The sequence below is a fragment of the Heloderma suspectum genome, chromosome 4 (genome assembly GCF_057233095.1).
Source record: "Heloderma suspectum isolate Gila_16-S chromosome 4, 16-S_ref, whole genome shotgun sequence".
NCBI lineage: Eukaryota > Metazoa > Chordata > Lepidosauria > Squamata > Helodermatidae > Heloderma > Heloderma suspectum.
The window spans coordinates 34905903-34931796 of NC_139461.1; the positions used below are offsets into that span (position 1 = coordinate 34905903).

General features: G+C 45.8%; 1 protein-coding gene across 9 annotated transcripts in view; it reads left to right on the forward strand.

Annotated features, from left to right (window-relative positions):
• Positions 1–10777: 10777 nt before the first annotated feature.
• The window catches only part of RSPO2 (R-spondin 2), a 156344-nt gene continuing 141227 nt past the window's right edge, over positions 10778–25894 (forward strand). For 3 of the 9 annotated variants that reach the window (XM_084848935.1, XM_084848934.1, XM_084848940.1), the window contains exons 1-2: positions 10778–10984; positions 12113–12461. In XM_084848935.1, coding sequence (XP_084705061.1) covers positions 12368–12461 — 94 coding nt within the window. In that variant the 5' untranslated portion in view covers positions 10778–10984; positions 12113–12367. Of the gene's footprint in view, positions 10985–11086; positions 11442–11594; positions 12008–12112; positions 12462–25894 lie in introns of those variants that run through there. The other 6 variants (XM_084848937.1, XM_084848941.1, XM_084848938.1 and 3 more) reach the window with 5 other exon arrangements.

Below are 25894 nucleotides of genomic sequence, written 5' to 3' on the forward strand. Positions count from 1 at the left end.
CACACTCTTCCTTAGTGAAGAAAATAAAATAGTTGACTCAAAATATTCTTGCATGTCAGATGCAGATACAGCGGAGGGCCTCAAAAGGAGTTTGTTTGGTCCATATTGTGTTCCGTTATACAGGCAGGAGCGAGAGAGCAAACACGTTTGTGCTCCCAGCATGGAGGAAGGTCGGGGGGGGGGGAGAAGGGGGGAGCAAAATCACATTGGAAACCACACTGTAAGCTATAGAGATCTTAAGGTTACCTGTGGTTTAAATTCCTATGAGTTAACTAACTGCAGCACTGCTCCCTTCCTGTAACTTGCAGATGAGGTTGCCATATTCCCAACAAAGATATGGTATGACGCTACCACCTCCAGCACAACCATTTCCCACTGACTTAGTTCCATATGGAACTGCCTTTGTTGTTGAAGGATTTGCATTCCTAGCTCTTATGCATATTATTGTTAATCTTTTATTTCTGATGTTCAGGTTTTTCACAACAGGGTTGACTATAATTTCCCATTTTCTCCCCTGACCCACAGACTGTCCCACTCCCAACTCAACAGGTTAAATCCAATTTCATGCTAGTGCAATGGGACTTTCTCCCTCTCTTCTCCCCCATCACCACCAAATCTCTGGAGGGTTTCCCAGCCCTCTGGAGCAAATTTTGAAGGCAGATGGGCAGGAGGTGGGGAAATCCCTCCCTCCCTGGTTCTGCTAATAGAACTGCTTCCATCAGTGGAACGACAACGTTGGATACAAATCCAAGTTTTGCAGTTTTGCATTACATTTTGATGTCATTTTTCCCCTCTCTTTTTTTAGCCCCTGAGGGCACTGGGGGTGGGATTGAAGAAAAAGAATGGCTGGGTGGGAAGGTTTAAATCTCCCCTACTTGCGTGTGTGGTCCCAATCTGGATACTGTGTGCTTACACTGAGGTAAAAAAATAAGCAAGGATCAGCTATATACTATGGTTTAACATAGCATGTAGGCACACCGGTCACTTGATCACAGTCTTTCCTACTGTGGTGAGATGCATTGAATTTCTGTTTAAATTGTAGTAATTATTTCCACATTTGCATCTGTGCACATCAATTAGCATATACAAATTTCATGCAAATCCATATCCTTTTGGGGGGCATGTATGATGCATTTCTTCTTTCCTGGTGATGTGTTAAGTGGCCACCCTAATGCCTAGACAGTGAGGATACACTGTACAAATTTTTGCAAATTCCACATGTAATTGTATAAAATCATAAAGGTGTATGCTTGTTTAGCCATGTTTTTCTAAACAAAAAAGCCCCGAAGTAGTTTCATTGAAGGAATATGCTCCAAACTCTTGAAAACTCTGAAAGTTTGGGATTGGTGGGCTTATGGTCAACCTAACTGCAGATAACCCTCCCTCTGGAACATGTTCCCATTGATGTCAAGATCTTTAGATGTCTGCTCAGGACTCATCTCTAGATACAGACTTTCCCTGAAAAGTGACCCAGCCAGTATGGTTACAGGGCTTTTCTACACAAGGCTGTTGACTGCTGTATCTATTGTCAGTTTTGTTGCAGCACTGAGATCCTAACTCTACAAAAAAAGCTTTTCCTTTCCTGCTTCTCTGCTACATAACCTCTAAGTGGGGCTGTGCAATAGCAGAATAGCTCAAATACACAAGAAGAAACAGCACCATTTTCCCTGTTCTAAAACAAAAACAGGAAAGTGCTCAGAAAAAGAAGCGAAATTGGAGGATCATGCTGTCATCTAAAGAGCCCATAAACAACTGTAAGGAATCATGAAAGCACAATAAATGCCTTGGGTAGGAAAGCTCATAGTTGACTAATGATTATTTTACTGTATTTTTATTGTTATACTAGCTGATATACCCGCCATTGCCTGGATGTAATTTTGTCATAGGCACTATTTGTTAGAAACACATTAAGGTAGGTTTACGCTTCTCGGAAAGGCCCCATAAGAAAGGTGAAAAGTTGAATCCACCAGATGTGATTAAAAAAGCATAACAATTACACTGAGCAGATTGAATAAAAAAACACTACTAAAAATGCAAGAGACTGAATCTGTAAGCACTACTACAATATAATCCACACTGAATCTCATACCACTATTAAAATGTTCAACAAAGGCTTCCTTGCTGGATATTGAAGGAACAGGGGAGAGAAACTAAATGCCCCCCACAGTCAGAAAAGAAACCATGAGTAAAGGGGAGGGAACAAACGGCAGCCAGCCAATCCAAGGTGAAGGAAGTCAGAGTGAATGGGAGAGAGACCAATAGAATGAAAGATGGCCAATAGGATGACTGGTAGGTGAAATCAGAAACCTGGCCCGTACCATGACTGAGAGGGTGTACTAGTTAGTAATAATGCAACCCAGTGACTCCTGTCATACACTCTGGCAAATGAGAATGTGAAGTAAAAGGGGCAGCAACTGTAGGGCTCAAATAGCAGGCTCAGTGGGCCCCTACAGTGCGATTACACCCAGGGCAGCTCCCCGTTATTCCCTGCGTTACAGACGGCCCTGCAGCCAGCCGCAAACCCACACACAATTTTTGACTTTTATATAAATAGAAGATTTTGTTTTTGTCATGTCTGTAAGCCACTTTGATAGCCCACTGGATAGCAGTATATAAATAAATGTAATAAATAAAAATAAAATTAATGCAGCTGGACAAAGGGCTTCCCAATACAATCTCGATTCTTGAAAGTGACCTTTACTTGGCTGGCCATTTTCTACTATGACTGTTGCTATTTGGCATTTATTTAGTGCCAACAAATTGACAGGCACGACACACAGAACAAAGAAGTAACACAACCCATGCATGATTGAAATGGAAATTTTTTAGTAGTGGGGTGGAAAGGTCAAAAATTGACAAGCAGCAGGAAATGTATTTGTTCATTTATTATGGGCATGATCCAGTCAAAACTCAATGCTTTATAGTCCCATGGACTTCAAAAGCAGGAAGAGTGCAATGTCTAAGGAGTGGGGAGAAGACATTTACATAATTCTCTCTTCACAGCCTTCCAATAATTCTTTTAAAAGCCCAATAAAATGTTATATTCTCATTTTGTCTTTGCTGACTTTAAAGCCAGAAAGGCAGAAAGACAACATTTCAATCTGTTAAAACATGCAAGCAAACAGGCATGTGCTTATATTATTTATTGCATTTCTATCCCACCTTTTTTCCTCCAAGGACCGAAAGCAGTGTACATAATCCTCCTCCTCTCCATTTTATCCTCACAACAACAACCTTGTGAGGTAGGTTGGGCTGTGAGTCTGTGACTGGCCAAAGTCACCCAGTGAGCTTTCATGGCTGAGTGGGGACTAGAACCCAGATCTCCCGGCTCCCAGTCCAACACTTGAACCACTACACCACGCTGGCTCTTATACCCATCACTGAAATCAGTGGGACATGCAAGGTGATCCTAATCATAATATCATAGGATCACGGAGCTCAATAGGATCTACTGTCTAGTAAGTGTGCTTAGGACTGCAGTCTTAAAGAGCACTCACATTTAAGACAGTCCATCCTTATATTTACATTTTGATTTCCTCCGAAAAGCTGGGAGCAACATCGTACCTTTACAACAACTCTCTGAGGTACGTTAGGCCAAAAGATAGTGACTTGCCTTATTTTTAAAATGATCCTGCCTTTTCCTCCCTATTAGCACAAGACAATAAAAACAGATTTCATAAAATTACAACGTAAGAACATAAGAAGAGCCATGCTGGATCAGACCAAGGGTCTATCTAGTCCAGCATTCTGTTCACACAGTGGCCAACCAGCTGCCCACGGGAAGCCCACAAGCAGGACATGAGTGCAATAGCACCCTCCCACCCATGTTCCCCAGCAACTGGTGTACATAGGCATACTGTCTCCAATACTGGAGGTGGCATAGGGCTATCAGGACTATGAGCCATTGATAGCCTTCTCCTCCATGAATTTCCCCAATCCCCTTTTAAAGCCATCCAAATTGGTGGCCATCACTAACTCTTGCGGTAGCGAATTCCATAGCTGAACTATGCACTGTGTGAAGCTCTTCCTTTTATCTGTCCGGAATCTCCCACCAATCAGCTTCATGGGATGAGCCCACTGAGTTCTAGTATTATGAGAGAGAAAAAGTCTCCCTATCCCCTTTTCCCACACCGTGCATAATTTTGTACACTTCTATTCATGTCTCCCTTCACTCACCTTTCTCAAAGCTATACAATCCCATGTTTCCTCTTAGTGGAGTTACTCCAACCCCTTGAGCACTTCAGTTGCCATTTTCTGCACTTTTTCCAACTCTACAGGATCTTTTTTTCAGGTACAGTGGCCAGAACTGTACACAGTATTCCAAATATGGTCACACCATCAATTTGTATAAGGGCAGTATGATTTTGCAAGTTTTAGTTTTGATTCCTTTCCTAATGATGCCTAACATGGAATTTGCCTTTCTCACAACAGCCCCACACTGGGGGCTTCTTCACATGGAGCTGTTATCCTGCTACTGAGATTGCTCACTCACAGAATTTTGCGGGCCCTTTAGATGACGTCATTAATCTCCAGGGCATCTCCTGCACTAAATAACCTTTATTCCATTTCTAAATAGATTGGAGAAAAGGAGATACCATATTACTGTACTTGTGTTGCACTTTAGTCCCTTCCATGAAAAAGAAAAAGCTGCAAGAAGAGGAGCAAGATCAATGAAACATACGGAAGACTCAGATAAGGGGAGAAGGAGGGGGAAAGGGAAGCACATGTAAAGGGAGTCCGTTGTGATCCTGCATTTAAAACAGAAGCAGAAAGCCCTTTTAAATGCAGGATTCTAGGTTGGTGTAGAGATGCTCTGGGTCAACATTTTCATCGAGCTGTGCAGCACAACCCCAAGATATCTCACTTGGTCCATTGCCAGTAGCTCATATCCCATCAGCATATACGTGAAGTTGGGATTTTTTTTCTCCAATGTGCATCACTTTACACTCGCTTACATTGAATCAGATTGGCCATTTTGATGCCAATTCACTCAGTTTGGAGAGATCTTTTTGGAGCTCCTCACAATCCCTTTTTGTTTTAACCACACTAAATAATTTGGTTTCATAAGCAAACTTGGCCACCTCACTGCTCATTCCTAATTCCAGATCATTTATGACCAAGTTGAAAAGCATTGGTCCCAGTACAGATCCCTGTGGGACCCCACTTTTTACATCCTGCCACTGGGAGAATTTACAATTTATTTCTACTCTCTGCTACTCAAATGCTTCTATACATCTCGTATTGTCTGCTTGCATTTTCCTTTGTCCAAGTTTGTGTTCCTTTTTGTTCTCCTTATTTGGGCAAGACTTCTATTTTCTGAAGGAAGCCTTCGTTTCTCTAATAGCTTCCTTGATGCTGCTGGTTAACCATGGTGGTGATCTTTTTCCTAACCTGTGGTTTACATTCTAGCTGAGCTTCTATTATTGTGGTTTTGCGTAACCTACAAGCATTTTGGAAAGATTTAACTCTCTTGACTCCCACTTTCAACTTCCTTTTTACCAATTCCCCAATTTAAGAGAAGTTTCTTCTTTTGAAGTAAAATGTGTCTGCGTTGCTCTTCCTTGGCAATTTCCCACTTAAATATATATTAAATCTGGTACCATGATCACGGTTTCCAATAGGTTCGACAACACTAGGGATGTACGAAAGTCACTTACCTTTTCGCGGATGTGATTTACGGTGGGGGGGGGAGGCGCTCCGTCCCTCCCCCCAGAATCCTCGACGGGGGGGGGAGGTGATCTGGTCCTCCCCCCCCGGAATCCTGCCTGGCCGGCTCTGTGGAGCAGCTGGCCAGGGCCGTCTGCAGCTGGAGTTCCGGCCGCGGACTGGCTGGTGTGGACGCAAATGCTGGCTGCCGTAGCGGCCGCCATTTGCGTCTAGCCAGGCTGCCATGATAGGCTACGTAAGCATTTACATAGCCTATCACGGCAAGCCAAGCAAAACCCCCACAAAAAACAGCGTATGCAAATGGCAGCGGCTACGGCGGCCATCATTTGCGTTCCCTATTTTTCGCCGTTTTAGCCTACGTAAATATTTACATAGGCTATTACAGCGGGAAAAAAAGGGGAACGCAAATAGCGCCCACTACGCTATTTGCATTCCCCTTTTTTTTCGCCGTAATAGCCTACGTAAATATTTACATAGGCTAAAATGGCGAAAAATAGGCAACGCAAATGGCGGTCGCCGTAGCCGCTGCCATTTGTGTATGCTTTTTTTTTTGCTTGGCTTGCCGTGATAGACTACGTAAATACTTACACAGCCTATCACGGCAAAGACCAGGACGCAAATGGCGGCCACGGCAGCTGGTCAAAAGACCAGCCGCCACCGCCGGAGCCGCTGCCCCAGGTAAGCTTCATCCCGGGGGGGAATCCGCGGGGGGGCGGGGGACTGTTCTGCCACGGATTTCGGGGGGCCAAATGCCAGTGCATTCAGCCTCACTGAAATCCGTGGCGGAATTCTCCGCCATCCCTAGACAACACTCACATCTCTCGCTAGGTCCTGATTTAGGACATGGAGGAAGCAATCCTATGGCTGCTAGTCAGCGGCTAGATGGCAATACAATATCTGTTTTTCTGGAAACCGACCTTGGAGCCTGTGCTCTGAGGTTGGTTCCTGGAGAACTGACCTCCCCCCACTTCCGTGCTGCCTCAGAGGTAGCACGGAACAGTCCCATCCCCCCGCTTGCAAGAGGAGTGTGGAGCAGCCGAAAAGGGGCGTTCTGGGGTTGGGATGGCGGAAATACCTGTACGAAACATCCAGTGTGTTGTACAGCAGCCTCCTCCCCCGCGGCTACACAGCCGCAATCGGCGGTCTAGCTGAAAATGCAGGGCAGAAGCACGGAGGGAATGATCCCCTCCGTGCTTCTCCTGCCCTGCATTGGATAGGAGGTTGCCCTTGAGTTTGGAGGCGGCCGCCTATCTGAATAGGATTGCGCCCTAAGAAATGTAACCTCTTTGTCGTTACTAGTACATGAATTTATCCAGTCAAATTGGTGGTAACTGAAGTCACCCATTATTACAACACCTTGTTTGGATGCCTCCCAGATTTCATTTTCCATCTTCAGATCACCCTGGGCCATCTGGTCTGGGGCACAATAGCATATCCCTAGTGCCAAATTACTTTTAGAGCACAGTATTGTCACCCACAGCACTTCTGTGGAGGATTCTGCCTCATTTAGGTTTTCTATTCTGCTTGACACTATGCCGTCTTTGATGTACAAAGTAAAGCACAGGTGAGAAATTCATTCAATGTATTTATTACTATTTATATACTGCCTTTAAGGATACAGATCTTTCCGAGGCAGCTTGCGAGTGACATCAACATTCATTTAATAAAATCACAATAAACAGCATCGAAATATATATAGATTATATATGTCATCAGAATCCTTCATCCAGGGCAGCTGTGGTAAATCGCCCCGTTGGGTGGCAGAGAGTGGAAGAAAAATCCCACTGGAACAGGAGCAGGGGCCTGGTGTTAACTTCATCTGTTCCTCACTCTCCTGGCGGCTGCAGTGTTGTTGCAGGGGTAGGAGGGGGTCGCTCTCCCTCCAAATTACTCATGGGGTTGATTTTGTTTGTAAATTGCAGCGCGACGCATGCTGCACTGCCTACAAGTTCTTTCGGTGTTACTCCAGAGCATGGAGCGTTTCACGTATGCAAAAAACGGAGCTGAGGTCTGTACATGTTCCTTTCTCTCAGTCAGCATTGGCATACCAGGCAGTTCGCCAGGCTTTCCTGCACTGCCTGGCTGCCAAATAAGGACAAACTTAAGGGCTGGATGCACCTGATCTTGTCAGCTAAGCGGGGTCAGCCCTGGATAGTACTTGGATGGGAGACTGCCTGGGAATCAGGCTTGCTGCATTCAGCAGGGGGTTGGACTTGATGGTTTTGTAGGCCCCTTCCAACCCTGTGATTCTATGATAGCCAGTGCTCCCCCCCCCCCAGCATTTAAGACTCTCTGTTGAATCATTGCCATTGAGCAGGGGGTTGGACTCGATGGTCTTGTAGGCTCCTTCCAACCCTATGATTCTATGTTTGTTTTGCTAGTGATGCCCAAAGACTGGAATATCACAGAGAGTGGAAGTCACAAAAGCAGCTACAAGCATCAGCCATAATTTCAGGACAAGGTTGTCTATGACCTCAGTACATTTAGGGTGTAATCCTATGAAGATAATCCTCCAAACTCAGAGGCTGCCAAGTATCTAGGGTAGGGCAGCTGCAGAGCGGAGACGATCTTCACCTTTGCCCTCCAGCCATCCTGCATTTCTGCTAGATGGGCGATTTTGCCCATCTAGCAGCAGTGTTTCAGAGGGGGAGGGAAGGAGGCTGCGGCGGATATGGGAAACATCATATGGCCACGCCCCCAATCTCCCCTCCTTGCCCCTGGGAGTGCCCCTCTTCCTGTCTCCGAGCTCTTTTTCTGAGTGTGGAGATATAGCCAGAATCGCGCTGGCTATGAGGTGGAGGGGGCGGGGAGTGTGGTTTCTGAGCTCTGATGTAGGAACCCTGTTTCTGATCTCAGAATCCACAAACCGAACAATCCTTGCTTGTTTGGTTTGGAAGGATTGCTGCCTCCAACATGTATGAAACTGTGGCCATATGTTACAATAAATAAATAAATTCAGAGAACCTATGTAACTACTTTCAAAGTCAAAACCAGTTTCCTCTAACTCCCCCCACCAAATATCTTATTCTGGCCATAGAGAGGTGAATGAGGACAAAGCACAAAATACATAGATGTTCAGGAAAATAGTTTTCCAATTTCTCATCCAAATCCGTTAACTGTGCAATATATATATAAAATTTATTAGGGGATGCTGGGAGTTGTAGGGCTTTTTCTGTCTAAATATGCATAGGATTGCACCCTCAATCCCTGAAGTAAAGGCAGCCTGCAGTGTTTGAAGTCTCCCAGTTGCTGTCAGTTCAAACAAATCTTTCCTACTACCCATAGGCTCAGCATCTGAAGTATTATGGTTGATTGATTTATTTGATTTTTATCCCATCTTTCAATCCAGAAAGTTCCTAAGCTACAACACAATGGGCAAAGTCATGCGAGTGGACTTCCGCTCCTGCAGTTGGATATCTCCTTCCTCTCCTCCCCCACCCCCGCCGCCAAATTTGCTCCCCAAAGTCAATACTCAAAAGTCTTATTTTATTATTCTATACATTTTATTATTCCATCCCTGAGTCTTGGCATTAGAATCAGATACTGGAGTCAAGTCGAGACCCATATTGGCTCTCTTGGGTCTGCAACAGAATATCTTACGTCGAAGGATTGTGGAGAGCTGAGTTCAAATTCTTGATCAGCAGAAAAAGCTCACTGGGCAATCTGCCTCATAGTGCTGTTGTGAGGATAAAATGGGATAACCCAATGTATGCTTAACCAAGCTTCTTGAAGGTAGAGATGGGATACAACAAATAAGCATGGTGGAAAAATATGCCCTCTGCCTTGTATGCCCTGCTTCTTATACACCAGATATAGGTGATACAGGTAGGACCTGCAACAAAGCATTGCAGCGTGAAATGCTCCTGTTCAGGGTTCCAGTCAAACAGCCACAACCTCTTCCAGGAGAGTCCATTCCATTTCTCTCCCTCTGGCTTCCTCCCCCCCCCCCACCCCAGTCAGCTAGCACTCCGTGCTCACTGAGTATGCTCAGTCTTCATTGGGCTGTTTTTGGAGTTCCTCCCACTTTAGGATTTCTCCCTATCGATTTCTTGTACATCTAAAACCTCAGAAGCCTGCCACTCTCTCTCTCTAGGGCAGAGGCGGGTAACTTGTGGCCCTCTAGATGTTTTGGCCCACAGCTCCCATCATTGGCTATCCTGGCTAGGGCTGATGGGAATGGGAGGCAAAAAAATCTGGAGGGCCACAAGTTGCCCACTCCTGTTCTAGTGCACAGACGGTGGCTTTTTGGCCATATAAGGCTGCACGCTCTGAGAATGAGTTCTCTATTGGTATAGGAATGCAATTATTCAGCAGTGAGGAAAACCCATTCTACACATGCTCAGATACACCCTCTTTTAGCATCACTTCTTATGTTTCAGAACTGGCTCAAATTCAGTACAGTTCCATCAGCGGGCTAACAAACAACCCCCCCCCCCCAAAGTGGATTGCAATTCCTTCCTGTGTTTGCTGGTTATCAGCAGCTACGCTCTCTGAAGCAAGGCTCAGATGATGTTTAGTCCTTACCTTTAATGCTAGGCGCAGTCCTGGACCTCTATGAAGTTAGTTCATAATGAGTCAGTCCATTATAACTCGCGGCTACTCTATCAGCAGCTCAGGCAGAGGGCTTCCTTATCACACTCCACAGCCTTTAACGGGATATGCCAACGACGGAATCTGGGGTCCAACAGGTCCAAAGCTCCCACTCTATCAGTGGCCTAGAAAGTAACTTGCGCGCGCGCTCCTTTGGCGCCATTCCTGTGCCTTTAAGACCCGCACGACAGGCAGAAATACCACCGGCAAAGCCAAGCCCAGGAGGCGCAGGGAGGGCAGGTGCCTTCTGGTTTTGAACCTCTGCCAGTCACGCCCGCGTCTTTCGAAAAGTCCGGGAGCCCTGCGTCTAAGCCTGGAGCGGGCAACATGCGGTCTTCCAGATTTTGGGCCTACAACGCCAATGATCCCTGCCCATTGGCTATGTTGGCTAGGGCCGAGGCGGGGTGCAGGCCCAAACCACCCAACCAACCAACCATCTGGAGGGCGACCAGTTGCCCACTCCCGCTCCAAGCTGACCCCGCGGCGTCAGCAGATAGGCGGATAGCCGCCGGCCCCTGCTGGCGGCGAGTTGGCGTGGAGCACAGCGCCACCTACTTACCGCGCCGCCCCGGGGAGAGGAATAGCGCTGAGCGAGTGGCAGAAGGGCTGGATTTGCGCACACCGGCGAGCTCGTATAAGAGAACTAGCGGGAAAGAAGGAGCCGGCAGCCAGCCGAGGAGCCAGCCAGGGGGACGTCGCTCGCCCTCGTTCCCCGCAGCTGCACCAGGTGGGCCGGGCGGCCGGGCTCCCCGGAGGAGCGCGGGGCGAAGGCGAGTCCCGGCGCGCCTCAGCAGCGGCCCCCGAAGTTCGCTGCGGGCGGCCCACGTGTCTCCGGGCTCCGGCTCGTTAGCGGAGGCGAGGCGAAGCTCTCGCCTGACCCGCCGCCGCGGGGAGCGAGGGAGCCAGCGGGCTGCACGAAACGGGGCCGCTTCGCCGCCGCCCGCTCTCGCGGGAGCGAACTCCGAGCGGCTCCCGGCTGCCCGCGTTTGGCGAGCGCGGGGAGCCGCGCTCGCGGCTCGTCCCCCGCCGGGGCCCCGCGCCCCGAAGCGCTTCCCCTTTCGCTCCGCGGAGCGGTGCCGCAGCCTTCGCACGCCCGTTGTGCGCAGCGCCTCTGCGCGTCTCGGGGGTTCGGGGCGAGCTCGGATGCCGGCTGAGGCAGTCGGCGCCACTCTGAGCCGGAGGAGGTAGGACGGGCGGCTGGAGGGAGATCCTCCAGGAATCCTGACGCTTGACGGCGCGATCCTCTTCCGCGCGTTCACTTGCGAGCAAGCCCGCCCCCCGCCCTAAAATCCAGCGGGCTGCTTTCGGAGCCTCCCCCCGCCGCCCCACGTGCGTGCGAGCGAGCGGGCGGCTGCAGCGCCGGGCGCAGTTACCTGGGAAGGGGCCCCAGCTGAAGGCAGCGTGGCTTGCTTCCGAGTGAACGCGCGCAGGATCGCGTTGCGCGTGGCTCGCTTCGGCCTTGAGCGAACATCCCTGGGATCCGGCTGCACGTTCCCGCTGCTTCCAAGGAGGCCGGATCCGATAGGGGGAGACGAAATGGAGGCTCCCATCCTGGGCGCACTGTAAGTAAGACAGCGAAGCCGGTCTCGTTGCTTACAGGGACCGTTCTGCCCACGGGGCGTTGGATCGAGGCCCATGAAGTGTAGTGACGCCGGTGCAGCCGGATCCCACGCGTGTTTACTCGGGCGCCTCCTCCTAGAGGGCGCGCGTGGAGACGATGTAGCCTCGCCCTGAGCGTGTCTACTCGGAGGTAAGCCCCTCTGTGTTCAGTGAGATTTACTCCCAGGTAAGTGTAGGATTGCAGACTTAAAAGTGCCCCGCATATGTGTGTGAATTTCGCGCTTCTCTTTTCCAGATCGGAGGAGATGCTCGAAGTTGCCGGGACTTTGCAAGATCTGCGGAGGGGCCCGGCGGGCGTGTGAGCGGCATCCGGCTGGCTCCGCTGCCGCAGCCGCCTTGCGCACCGCCCTCTCCCTGCTTGTCACTTCGCCTCCTCGAAGGGAGGGAGGCTTGGAACTCCCCGGCGCCGCTATCGGCGATTGAGCCCCCACTGGCCGCCGCCGCTCTCCTTTTGCTGCTGCTCTGAGTCCCCTCAGGCCTGAGCTGAAGGATGCAGTTTCGCCTGTTTTCCTTTGCCTTGATCATCCTGAACTGTATGGATTACGGTCACTGCCAAGGCGGCCGGTGGAGACGCAGCAAGAGAGGTGAGTAGTGCGCCAGACCATCCCTAGAGCTCCATCTCTGTCTCCAGTCTCCCTTTGCATATTGTCTCTCCCCCCCCCCCCCAGCTGGCAGCTGGCGAACGTACCTTGCCTTTCCACTTGGTTCCAGGGTTTTGTGGCCTCGATCCTGTCTACATGGGAAGAGTAGGTGGCACCTCCTTGTAATGCTCTTTCAGTTTTAATACGGATTAATAGTGTGTAGGAGTTAACAAGGCGCATAGGATTATTTTGGCCTTTTTTCCTATGTAAGCTTGTTTGGAAGTCCCATGCATTCTCCATGGAGGGGGAAGATCTCCCCCCGCCAATAGAGGGATACTCCATTAAATGCCCATAATGCCCAGTCCTCCTCTGGTTCTGATATCTGCCATCATTTGTAAATCAGTCCCTGGCATGCAGATACAGCCCAATCCTATGCAAGTTTACGTAGAAGCAAGTTCAAGGGGCTCTGTACCCAAGTAAGTGTGCAAAGGATTACAGCCTCGCTTCTGTCTAAAAGAATAAGATCCAGGGATTGCAATTTGATTAATTACCCCTTGATGCTCTGTGTAGCTGCCCTCTTATAACTGCGATCAAGGTGGGCTAAAAAGTTGTGAAATAATTATTTTCCCCCTTCCCTTCAATGCATATGTAATGCTTTAATCTATGCCGGCTGTTGTGCCTGTGGTACTAGGCAGTGATAATGATCCCAAATAAATTTACGTGAAGTACAGGATGTGACCGTTTGTACGTAGAAAGTGCATGGGTTGAGTGAAGGAAATTTGAGCTAATTGCAGATAATAATGTTGTTCTAGGTGTCCTGAGGTGAACATTCCCAGCCCTCCTCTAAGCTGGTCCTTCTGGGGGACTGGCAAAGGCCAAAGTCAACGAGAGTCATTGAATACCGTCTCTTTTTAAAAAGTGTGTGTGTTGAAGGTATGATGCTGTAAGTATGGAAGTCAGAGAGTTTATAGGGCAGTGGCTTTTCTTCCAGAATACATTAGAGTACAACCGGTATACCGGACATCAGGTTGTCTTACTTCCGATACTAAGCATGTCAGTGGGCTTGCTTCTAAGTAAGTGTGCAGAGAATTGCAACATTGGTGTTTGGCTGAACAAAGAGTGAAAGTAAATCACCCAGGAAAGGCAGTACGGGTGGTTGTTACCAATTTACATGATCACACAACTGAATGCTCTTTATTTTGACAACTGATCCCTGTTAACTTGTGCTTCCCTTGCTCTTCTTTTTAAAGTGTACTGTGTAATTTTCTCTTAAGGTCTGGGAACAGTTGTTACCCCATTCACCCAGGGAGAAGGTAGAACTCACTGTTGGTTCTACCGTCCTTCTGGTGCATTGATCTGTAGTTCTCAGCATAAAAGTTCACCCTGCTCTGATACTGCTGTTATGAACTACATGGAACTCATTTCCTATGTCTCTACTTTTGTTTGAGCCTACAGTATGGCAAATCCATACGCTGTCAGTAGTTCGGTTGCTCAGAGAAGATGGTTGCCACAGCTCAGTAAAGGCCTGTTGGCATCAACTAGGGATCCCCTCCTAGTACCTTGATGTTCTGCTTCTCTCCCTCCCCGGCTGTCTCTCTGCAATGGCTGATGCAGGTATCTGCCAGGAGATGTAGAAAGTTTCTTTCTGGGGAAAACTTGGCAGTTTGGGTCCAGGAAATCACTTTTCTTCCAAGTCCAGTTGAATAGCAACCTCCTGTTTCCCTCCTCCTCATCTCTCCACCCTGTGTTCTACGACTTGATCTGCTCACTCAGACTATTGGGTTTGTTTTACTTAACCAGCCTTGCAAAGGAGTCTAGGGTACATGCGGGCTTTTGTGGCACATTAACAGCCAGAAAAGGAAAACAACATAATTTAGGAACTTTATTGTGTTTGTCTGTTTAGACATTCAATGGGATGAGGCAGGGAGAGAAAAGGAAGTGTTGAGTTGCATGTGCCTTCTGTTTTCACATTTCTTTGTTTGCATGTCTTCTTCATGGAAGGATGCATTATCTGTCCTTGTATTGGGGCACTTGCATCTCCTCACAGGAAAGGTGCACCGGCCCACATGTTGCAACTTATAAAGAAGTGTGGAACAGGAAGTATGAGCCACTTGCACTTCCTGTTCTCTCATTGCAAGTTCAAGTATCCAGAGTCACCCACGCTAATCAGAACGGTGTGGGTTAACTTGTGGTGTGGATGTGGCAAATGAGCTATCTGAGTCCCTTCCAGCCTCAGCATGATAATAATAGTACCTTTGGCTGCAAGCCTATACATAGTTTCCTGGGAGTAAGTCTCATTAAATTCTGTGGGACCTCTGAGTAAACATGACCAGGATTGCACTGTTAATTATTGTGGTGCTGATATTTCTAGGATAATAAATCCGTACTGCCCCAACCTTTTGCTGTAAACGTCTTGTCCAGTTGGTGAGATAGTTTGTTCATACCCAGCTTTTTGGTAGAGCATTCCTATTTTTATCCAAAAGAGGCCAGTCTTCTCTGTTATCTTTTAGTTGTCTTGATATTGTATTTGCTGGATTGATTCTTTTGCTCTTGGGGGTATTTAATAAAAGTGCCACTCTCTCTCCATCCTTGTGACACCTGTCATTCTTGTCATGGGTGTCACAGTCAGTGGTACAACTGGAAACTATGAACTACTTGTACTTATCGTAGAGACTTGTAAAGAAGAAGACTGTACTTAATTTCCTTCCTGCTGGTTGGCTTGAAGCTGACTGAGGGCCTTTGACATAAAATTACTTTCTTTTAAGCTCTGAAGGAAAATGGTGGTAGATTTGGTTTATGTAAATTAATTTGTATAGGGCTGATGAGTTGAAGACCATCCCTTTGACTTGATTACCTTTTGGCCTTATGTTCATGTCTGCGTAGACCTTTGATATATTAACAGTTCTTGTCGTCTTTATGGAGATTTGAGGGAAAGCCATGATACCCAGTTTCAAGTCTTGGCTAGGGATGTATGAAAACTTTGTTTCATTTCTTTAAACATCAGAACCTCCCCTGTCCACACCCCCATTAATTATAGCACGTTTTTAGGCAAAGCTTGCATATTCTCTAGCTTGCGATCGCATTTAAAAAATGTGTTCATTAGAAAATTGTTTCTATTATTGCATTTATATCCCACATTTTTTACTCTTCCAAGGAACCTAAAGTGGCTTACATAATCTTCTTCCTCTCCATCTTATCCTCACAACAGCCCTGTGAGGTAGGTTAGGCTGAGAGTCAATGACTGGCCCAAAGTCACCCAGTGAGCTTCATGGCCCAAGTGGGGACTGCATCCTGGATCTCCTGAGTCCCAGTCCAGCACTCTAACCACTGAATCACACTGGATCTTGACATATAAAGTGTATATAAAATTTACACTTTAAAATGCGCATAAAACAAGAAGCATTTTCAGGCATTAGTCAATGGGGCAGAGTGCACATTTGGTTGTACACTTTAAAAGATGCTCACCTAAATGTGTGCTTTCCCTACTTGAGCAACAAGTCTCACATTCAGGAATGGAAATGAGGTGGACAGAGCTTCAAGGTAGAACTTGGAGAACCTGGAAGACTCAAGCCTCAGTGCTACTCCCACCCCTGTCTTGGCCAGCTCTTAATTAATGGTTTTGTCTCAAGGTACACACATGGGATATGTTGCTTTTATCTAAAAGGGAAAGGAGTGTTTGCCTTCATATTCTGCCTTGTTTCTGTCATGGACCAGTTCAAATGAAAACCTTCCATGTGGAGATTACCTGTGGAGTCAGCTATGTAGAAGAAGTCATGTCCTACATAGTTCTCCTGTGCTGGCAGGTGCTCCATGAATAGGGATGTCGCAGGTGTCCGGTTGGGGCTGGAAGCTTGGAGATTTTGCACCAGCTTGGCCTCCTGGATGCCACTCTGTGCATGCCAAGTCAGGCAAGCACAGGGATCCCCACTCCCTCGCTGAGCCACCATTTTGCATAAAAATGGCGGATCAGCCTTTTACAGAAAGGCTGATTTTATGCAAATAGCAGCCATAAAGAGCTCATTTATGCAAAATTACAGGCGTAAATGCTCTATTTAGACCATTTACGCCTGTAATTTTGCGTAAATGGGCCTCCTTACAGCTGTTATTTGCGCAAAATTGGCCTTTCTGTAAAAGGCTGAGCCGCCATTTTTATGCAAAACAGTGGCTCAGCAAAGGGGTGGGATGCTGCTCACTGGGTGTCTGTGGACTGCCTGGTGGCTCGCCATGTGTGGTGTGCCAGTTGGATGGCCAGTAGGGGTCCGGTGAGCGAAATGCGAGGCGAGTTTGTCTATCCATGAACATAGTGGGTTAAAAAAAAGGGCCAGAATAACTGCTGGGACATTATGCTTTGAAGGCATGGTGGTGCCCAATCAGCTGCTGCTTCCTCTGTTTGGAGAGTTTCGGAGTACAAGGTTTGTGCTTGGTCAAGTAAATCGTGCCTAGCAGGATAATAGAAATGGCACGAAAGGTGACTTAGGGTGCAATCCTATGCATGTTTAGACAGAGAAAAAGCCTAAAATTCCCAGCATGCCTCAGCCAGCAATGCTGGCTGGGGCATGCTGGGAGTTGTAAGCTTTTTCTCTGTCTAAACATGCATAGGATTGTGCCCTTAAGCACTGTTTTTCTATAATCGCATTACTCAGCAGTGTGATGAGCAGAGGTTTGGTTTAATGAGGATAAGATGCGTAGCCATCATCTAATCTTAAGACATGATCATGCTAACATCTTAATGTTTCGCTTTGTCATATATTTCTGTCAGCAAAAAGCTGTAGCTGATAGGAGAATTGAAATGTTACTACAGCACTCGTGTGGACAAAGCGGTGTACTACAACTTTTTGTGTGTGCTTGTCTTTGAAAAGCGTTGTAAGAGAATATAAAAATAGCTACCCTTCTTGTCTCTGAGAGTAGGCATCCATTTGAACTTGTTTTATTTGTAGTGCATTCTTCTCCTTCTCCCTGTTATATGGTTCCCAAGTTTGGTAGAGCAGTCTTCAAACCAGGTTTCTCTTTTACCAAAGCTTCATAGAATATGCTAGCCAAACATTTTCAGGTGTGCGTTAACCTTGCATTGTGATGAACTTAGGGAAGCTATAATAAAATTGCAATGGAAAAGTACGGTTTACTTTAGGAGCCTAAATCATACTACATTGATTTTTCATCTTGGAAGTTGTCCCCCTCTGTTTTCCAGCAAACAGCATTCCGAATTTTATTTAATAGCGAGTAGCTAAAATGACATCAAACTTTTTTTCTTTTTAATAGTGACCAGTCAAACCATCTGGGTTGACAAAAAAGCCATGGTGTGTCTTTAATTAAATGTAGAACTTTAGACTCCAGGCTAGACAGTGAAGGGTGATAGTAATGTTTCTGCTTTTTACAAGACGGCTTAAGAACCGTGTAGCGGGAGAAATGAAATGAATAGAGATCTAACCCATGTTGTGTGAATTATCCCCCTGTTCTCTCCCCTCCCCCCCAGGTAGCTTAAAAAAATCCCCATAAGCTGGTTTTAATTGATCCCATGTTCCCTAGTTGATCTTAGACCAGTGATTGTGCTTCGAGGACAACTGACTTGCCCCAAAGAGATTGAATCCAATTTAGCTCCTTGTTGGACATTCAGCTATTGGCTAAATAGAATTGGTGTTGACAGTTGACTTATTGAAGTTAGTCTGTGCTGTCACTCCTGGGCTTTTATTGTGGTCTGTGCAAATGCAACGTGTTCAGCTAATTTTAAAGAAATGTGCATGAGGATGTGGGTGGCTAATATGTGCATATAGCTGAGGTTATAAGCAATGTTTACTGTGCAATGCCAAAATGTGGGATTAAGACTCCTATAACAATTCCCCCTACGTGCACGCGCACACACACACACACACACGCGCGCGCACACACACACCCCATCTGCAAATAATCAGGCACGCACTGTGGGGTACTGGCAGCTAGAACCTCTCTGGCATTCTGTTGTGTCTTATATGGGATCTCAGATGCTCCATAATATCACTTTCTTAATGAAATAAAGTTCCTGGCATAGATTGACTCCTCTGTGGAGTCGCATCCAGTTGAGAATGGCAAGCAAATCTATCATTTCTTTTGACTAATGGGTTTTAAAATACAGCTTTAAAAAAAATCAGCAAAATGAAATGTGCATTCATATGTCTGTATCTAGTACAAGGCACGATTTTAGCAGCTATTATCCTGGGAGGTTATGGTGGCTTTACAATATAGAATTTCCACAAACAATCCAATTTGTTCCTTTCCCAAGCCCACGCACACTTGGGACTTCCTTGAATTTGTACAACATCTTGGGTCTCAGAGTTATTTGGGGGGAAGAGCAATGCAAGTGGTGTTAAGGGGGCAAGTACTTGTTATGTGCGGCAGCGTGCAACAGGGTCCCAGTGCTACTTTGGAGAAAGCAAAGCTGATTTGGGAGGACGAAATCGGGGGTGAGGAGGTGCTTAATCTTTGGGTGGCCATCCATGGCTTTCCTCTTCCAAGTTGTCTTTCATCACAGCTCTTCCCCCATATCCCCATCTTGGGAAGACTGCCGTTTTGAAGGTGGCTAAGAAGCACATTAAGGGTGCAATCCAATGCCTGTTTAGACAGAAAAAAATCCCACGACTCCCAGCATTCCCCAGCCAGTCATGCTGGGTATTGGAGGACTTCTTTTCTGTCTAAATATAAATAGAATTGTGCCCTAAAAAAAAAGTAGAGTTTCAAACATGTGCAAATAGGTGTTTGAAAACCTGTGGGAGAAATGGTTGGTGAGAGAAAAGGTTAACAACTCCCCCCCGCAACAGTTCCTCACCCTTTCTCTCCTCTACATTATCTCCTACCACAGTGGTTTTCCATTTTAAAAACAACAACAATGCACAGTTATCAGGACATTCTTCCACCCTGGGTAGATATCTCCATAGATGCAATCCAGCACACAGTAAATTACTTCTCTTTATATAGCACTTCTTGACTGTTCACAAGGCATTACATGCACTTCTCTTTATAATGCGTACAAAAGCCCTGTGAGGTAGGCCAGTGTCATTTTTCCGCCTCCTCAAAATCTGTTTTTGTACAGGATAGTGCCAAATACCTGTTTCCATCAGGAAGAAATGAGGGGAAAAATAAAACTTGATAAGACATCGTCTCATAGTCAACTGCATCCAGCAAGCACGGAGCAAATATTTCCAACATTTTGCTGTAGCCTTTGAAACTGAAAATAAGTTTGGCCTCCCTACTTGTGTCAAAATTGGTTTTTCTATTAAACAAATACTGCGTGACAATTAGGAGCTAAATCCACATCTTTTTCATGCTTGTTTAATGTGTCAACACTAGAGCTCTGTGGTGTTGGTGGTTTGGCTTTAGAATAAAAACTGGAATACGAGGAATACCTCGTGAATCCGGGAGGAGGGTGGGTATAGAGCCATTTTAGTATTGGCAGTAACTTTTATTTAGTGTAGGTTTTTCACAGATCTGCAGAGATGGAAAAAGGATTACAGATGTGCGCACTTACCTGGGAGTAACACTGTGGAACTTACTTCTGGACGAACATGCATAGAATTGCGCTGCACCACTCCAATCCAGAACTCAATCATTATGGAGCAATCCTGTTTTGTTTAATTACTCCTTGGTAAATAGAAGTAAAATGCCATTGCATCAATTGAGACTTGGGTTGCTCACCCTTTTCTCTGTACTTGCTCTGTTTTGTTCATTGAGTTTTTTTGGAGCATCCAGATGTTGCTGCTGTCATTCTGTTGTATTCTAGCATTTTTCCTATGTTTTTCTCTCTCTTCCAAACCTAATATGTGGTTTGCTCTCTCTTTCTGTTACAAAATGCAGCTGGAGCACAAGCTTCTCTAATGTGTATAGGCAATGCACCCTTGATGCTTTTAAGGGCTTCTGTGCCTCTTGACCCAAATTATTGCTTCTTGATGAGCATAGGTGGGGAAATTAGTGATAAACAGCTTTTTATCTGCTATCAAGAGAGGCCCTTGAGCAGCCTTCTTTTGATTTATTTAATGTTAGTTTCTGTTCCTGCAAGGGGGAGGCTTAATTGCTGCTTCTGTTGTTGTTGTTGTTGTTGTTGTTATTATTAATATATAGTATAATAGTTCAATTTTGGTATAAAATGGGAAATAGTGAGAAGAACGATCAACCCCCGTCCCCCTTGTAGGGTCAGACAATGACATTGGGGAAATTAAGAGAGGTTATACAAGGAGCCTCTACTTCTACCCACCCACCCCACTCAACAGAAAATGGGCTGAACCTACAAGCAAGAAACTTTAACATTGCTAGCAACCTTTGCTGAGTGGTACTTACTTCTGAGTAAAGAAGTTAGGCAGATTGTAGCCATACAGAAGGGCGCTGCAGAAAAACATAGTGCTAAGTTAAGTGCTTCTGTAGAAGCTCTGTTTTAATTTCACTTCCATCTAACTGTGAAACGGAAGTGTTCAAGAGCCCGGAGCAACCCCCACCTCCCCTGATGACCTCCATGCCTTGAGAAAGCCATTGCACCAGCTTCATGTCTCAAATAATTTTGCTGACCTTGCTGGTAGGTATGTCAGCACAGATCCCAGGTGCCAGAACACACAGTACTTCTCCCCCAACCCTCTTGCAAATATTTCAAAATGTATGTGGGTTGAAAGCCAGCAGACCAATTATGAGAAAAAGCCCTTCCTGATTTTGAACTCTATTTTGATAGCACTTTTAAGCTGCTTGCTTTCCAACACTGTTAATGCACTGATGCCTTTTTGAGTTTTTAATGCATTCTTGGATGGGGGTCACCTGGCTATTCTTGCATACTGCTGCAGTCCAGTGCTGTACTTGGGGAATTTGCAGTCTTCTGATCAATGCATCTGGCTGGTGCTGGACAGGTTCTTTTGGGAGCTTAGACTTAAATCTTAGGGTGCAACTCCATGGGGTTGACACCTGCTAGATGGAAGCCTCCAATCTCAGAGGCTTCTGAGTATCTGATGCTGTGCCAGGCTGCTGCCAGCAGGGCGGGAGGAGTGACGGAGGACCGTTCTCCTTTTAAACTTCTGTCCTCTAGGTGGGCCTGTGTGCCTGTGGGGCAGGGACAGGATTGGAGTCACCATAGGAGTTTTCATGTCTGGGCCTCCAGGGACCATAGAGTTGCTCTGCCCGAAACACTTAAGTGACTATCATGATACGTTTTCCAGCATTGTGACATGAAAGCTTCTGTCTCTCTGTCTATCTATAATATTAAAACAATCCAACCAAGAACAAAGATTCTCTCTTAATAAGATGAACTGCTTGCAGAGACAGGAAGTGATGCTTTAAAGGACATCAGCCAATTTGCTGAACATAAGCGCCTGGGCTGAAGATATTGGCACAGGATGGGACTTTAAGGGCACTGTAGGAGGGCGAGAAGTGTCCTCATAAAGCATTTGCCCATGCAGTCCTGTGCATATTTACTTGGAAGTGAATGCCACTGTAATCAGTGGGGCTTACTTCCAGGTAAGTGTGTGTAGGATTGTGCTCTCTCTGTCTTTAGCTGTAAAAGGAGTGTGTGGGAGGGGACACTGAACCCTCCCTTCAGTGCAGGGCACAAGCTACCTAATCTGATTCTAAGAATAGAAGCTATCATGAAGACTTTTCTTAAGGCGTTTGTGTGTTAGTCACGTTGCACAGATGTCATCTGTGGACCCAGTGATGAGACAAAACACCTATCATGGTTTGCTGATATTCCAAGTTTACGGATGAATGTGGGTTATTTCTGGTGTTCTGTACCTATCCAGCATTCCAGGATCAAACCGTAGTTTCAGATCCTAGTTAATAATCTGATCTTAAACCATGGTTTCCCATTTCAAATGGAACAGGAAATGGTGGCTTACTTTAACCAGGATTGAAATGCCAAAGCCAGCAAATAAGACACCAGGGAGAAGTGTGTGTGCCCATTGTTTGATCCTGGCTCATAAACAGTGGACTACATATGAATCAGATCATGACATCTGAACTGGAGTTGAAAGCAGTGTGGTAGAAGCATTGTTCACCTGTAGTGTGAACACTTCTGCTATTGACTTTATTCACATATTTTGCAGGTTTCTGTTATCTTTAATCCACTGATAAGAATCATCTGTCTGAAGCTGCTCTTTGCCTTTCAAGGGATTTCAAGCCATTCTCACTGGTTTTCCTTGAATGCAAGTAGCACCATTGGAAAGATGATTTTTTGTCATGATCATGGAAGGATGGGTCTGAGGCGCCCAGTTTTCCCTGCAGCAGCTGCTGCTGTTTACATAACATAACAAAAACATACATGTTAATTGTGTTCAGACAATTAACATCACTATGCCATGTCTAATTTGCCCTCAAAAATAGTGTGCCAGTGGGAGAGTCAGGATTCCCTTGCAATAGAACAACAGTGTACACAAATATGGACTATCCTTGGCTTTAATGGTTTAACTAACAAAACAAATACATGCTTGTAATAAGCGAGATGATTGGTATCCTTTTATGGGCGATTGGTACCCATTCATCTTGTGAGTTGATGTAGCGTAGTGGCTAAGAGACTGAAGTTGCTGGTCTGAATCTTGCCTCTGCCTTTTAGTCGCATTGTTGCCACTCTCTCTGCCTCAGTCCCCCCCATCTGCAGCATTGGGGATAATAATGATTAACCTTACAGCAGGGATGGGGAACCTGCAGCTTGCAGGCTTGACATGACCTGTGTGACTTTCCCATAAAGCCTGCCAGCTTCCCTGTCTTCTCTCCGATGGCTGGGGGACGGGGCGGGGGGAGGCTTGCAGTGTTGTGTAAGGATTAAAACTAGAATATGCACGTGTTCGGAGCACTGGGAAGCAGAATGAAAAGTTTAAGTGTTTATTCGGTCGTCTCATTTTGTAAATAATGAGCCATCGGTGACATGTTTTTCTTGGAAGAATACGTAGTTGTGGCCAGATATACTTAAGTTGTAAGTTGGCAGGAGAGGATCTCCAGCCTGTGGGCCAAATGTGGATCTCCAGGCCTCTCAGTCTGGACAGCGGACTTTCCCCATGCCATGCTCAATCACTGGTTGTTGATATTATTTACTCCTTCCTGCTCTGTCCCCCAGCCACACAGCTGATGGGCGGCAGGGGACGGGACGGGAACTTGCACAAGTGGGAGAAGGAGAGTACCTGGATGCAAATGTCTTTTTCTCTTCTTGAGGCATACTGCACCACTGGAAAAGTCGCATCTGTAAATCTTCCCACTTTGAGTGTGGGCTCTGGTCACTGCTGGAATGCAGCCTCCAACAGGTTTTGATTGAGGGAATGTGGACCTCAGCAGGAAAATTTTTCCCCAGCCTTGGTGTAAGTAAATTTAAATCCCATTATGAGGATATGGTGACTCTGTTTTTCCTACCATGTTTCAGTTGGTTTTGTTTTGGGATGTTGTTTTTTCTTTCCTATAGAATTTGCTTGAAAATGTTTTCATTTTAATTTTAAAAATAGGCTTTTTTCATAATGTGACAAAAGAAATTAATGTACTGATAATGTTCAAGTAGCATCATTGCTCTGTCTTAAGAAGCATAATTTCATCTCCATCCAGGGATCTTTACGCTGGGGCAACCTAACATGCAGTGGCCATTTCATTGGCAAAGACAGCTTGGGAGCATTGCCTGTATGCGTGTCTGAACATAGTTAGGTTTTCTTTTCTTTTTTTAATCAGTGCAGTGTTGAGTTCAGCAGACATGGCATTCTCAAGGATGTTGAGATGACACAGGGCTGTGGTCTTTCTGTTGTGGGAATGGTACAGTGCTGAATTAGATGGGGATGCCACAACTCCCTCCTACTGTTAGAGATAATTGTTGATTTGAGTTTGGTCTGAGTTGTGTTCCTAATTTCAGGGGCGGCTTGTCAACTGTTTAAGGGGAGGGGAAATCATTTCAGAGGGGTACCTAAAATGTTGTGACGGATTTAGTGGTTCCCCCTGTGGTTTCAGTTAAGTAACCTGAATATGTTCCTTTTGATGGAATTCCGTGTTTAGATAGGACATTTGGGCAATAATTAGAACTCTAAGTTGTAGGCAGAAACTGTAGTCAGAGTCTCTCTCTCTCTCTCTCTCCCCCCCCCACCCCCAATATAATACCTAAAGGCAAATGTCTGTGGCAGTTCATATGCTTCACTTAAAATGAGCATGCCAGAAAATCCATGCTCATTTGACACAAGATTGTAGTGTCTTGGGGGTTTCCTTCCCACTCCCCAATTTATTTATTTTAAGTATTTGTATACCACCTTTAAGCTCTTAAGGCAGTTCACACATTAAAATAATAATAAAACAAAGAAATCTGTAACAATACCCACAATTTATTTATTTGTTACATTTATATCCCGCCTCCAAGGAGTCCAAGGTACTGTACATGATCTTCCTCCTCTTCCTTTTATCCTCACAACAAGCCTGTGAGGTAGGCTAGGCTGAGTCATTGACTTACCCAAAGTCACCCATTGAGCTTCATGGCCGAATGGGGACTTGAACCTGGCTCTTCCCAGTCCAATAGTCTAACCATTATACCACACTGGCTCTCAATCTTAGCAAGACCATCTAAAACCAACAATACAATAATATAAAAACACCAGCAATTTAAAAAGGTTTCTTTAAAAGCCTGGACCAACTTCAAATTAGAAGTAGGAGTAAAAGTAGAACAACCTGGTCTTTAAAACCCATTTTAAAACACACAACAAGGGCACTAAGCGAATTTCCTCAGGGAGGGAGTTCCCAATTGATGGGGCCATCACCAAGAAGGCTGTTTCTTGTACCCACCAGCTCGATGGACCTTGCTAGCAGACCAGTGAGCAATGTGTCAGAGGCTGATCTTAATGGTTGGGCAGGCTACAGGTGGTCCTTCAAATAACCTGATTCCAAGCTGTTTATGGTTTTAAAGGTCACAACCAGCACTTTGCATCTGGAAGCTCACTGGTAACCAGCGCAGCTGGTACTGAATTGGTGTTATAGGTCCTGATCCATTCTCTCCTGCCTCTTCAATGGGGTAGAAAGACTGAGGCTGAAGACATTATTATATCCAACATGGACAGGCTATCCACTTGGCCTGTAACATTTAGAAGCATGCACCATGTGGTCAAGCATATCCATTGCAATAAGAGCCTCAAATGTTTCAGGGTGTTAGGGATGGACCATTGTGCAGTGGTAGAATACCTGCTTTGCACACACAGGGTTGCAGGTTCAGTCCCTGAGATCTCCAGCACTTAGGCATGTCTTAAGGATAGTGTATGTGGGAATGCGTTACATGGCAGTCAATACTATGGATCAGTCATGGGTTATTCATTTAAACTTACTGAGTCCCTTTTTTAGCTATAATAATAAATGGCTGGGGTAGGGCGGGGGAAATGAAAGTATGATTCCATTTCATAGTCATCTCTTCTGGTCTGCTCATATTTTTCCTAGAATTAGGTCAGATTCTCTCTTGGCCATCACTCTTCCGAAGCTGAAGATATATT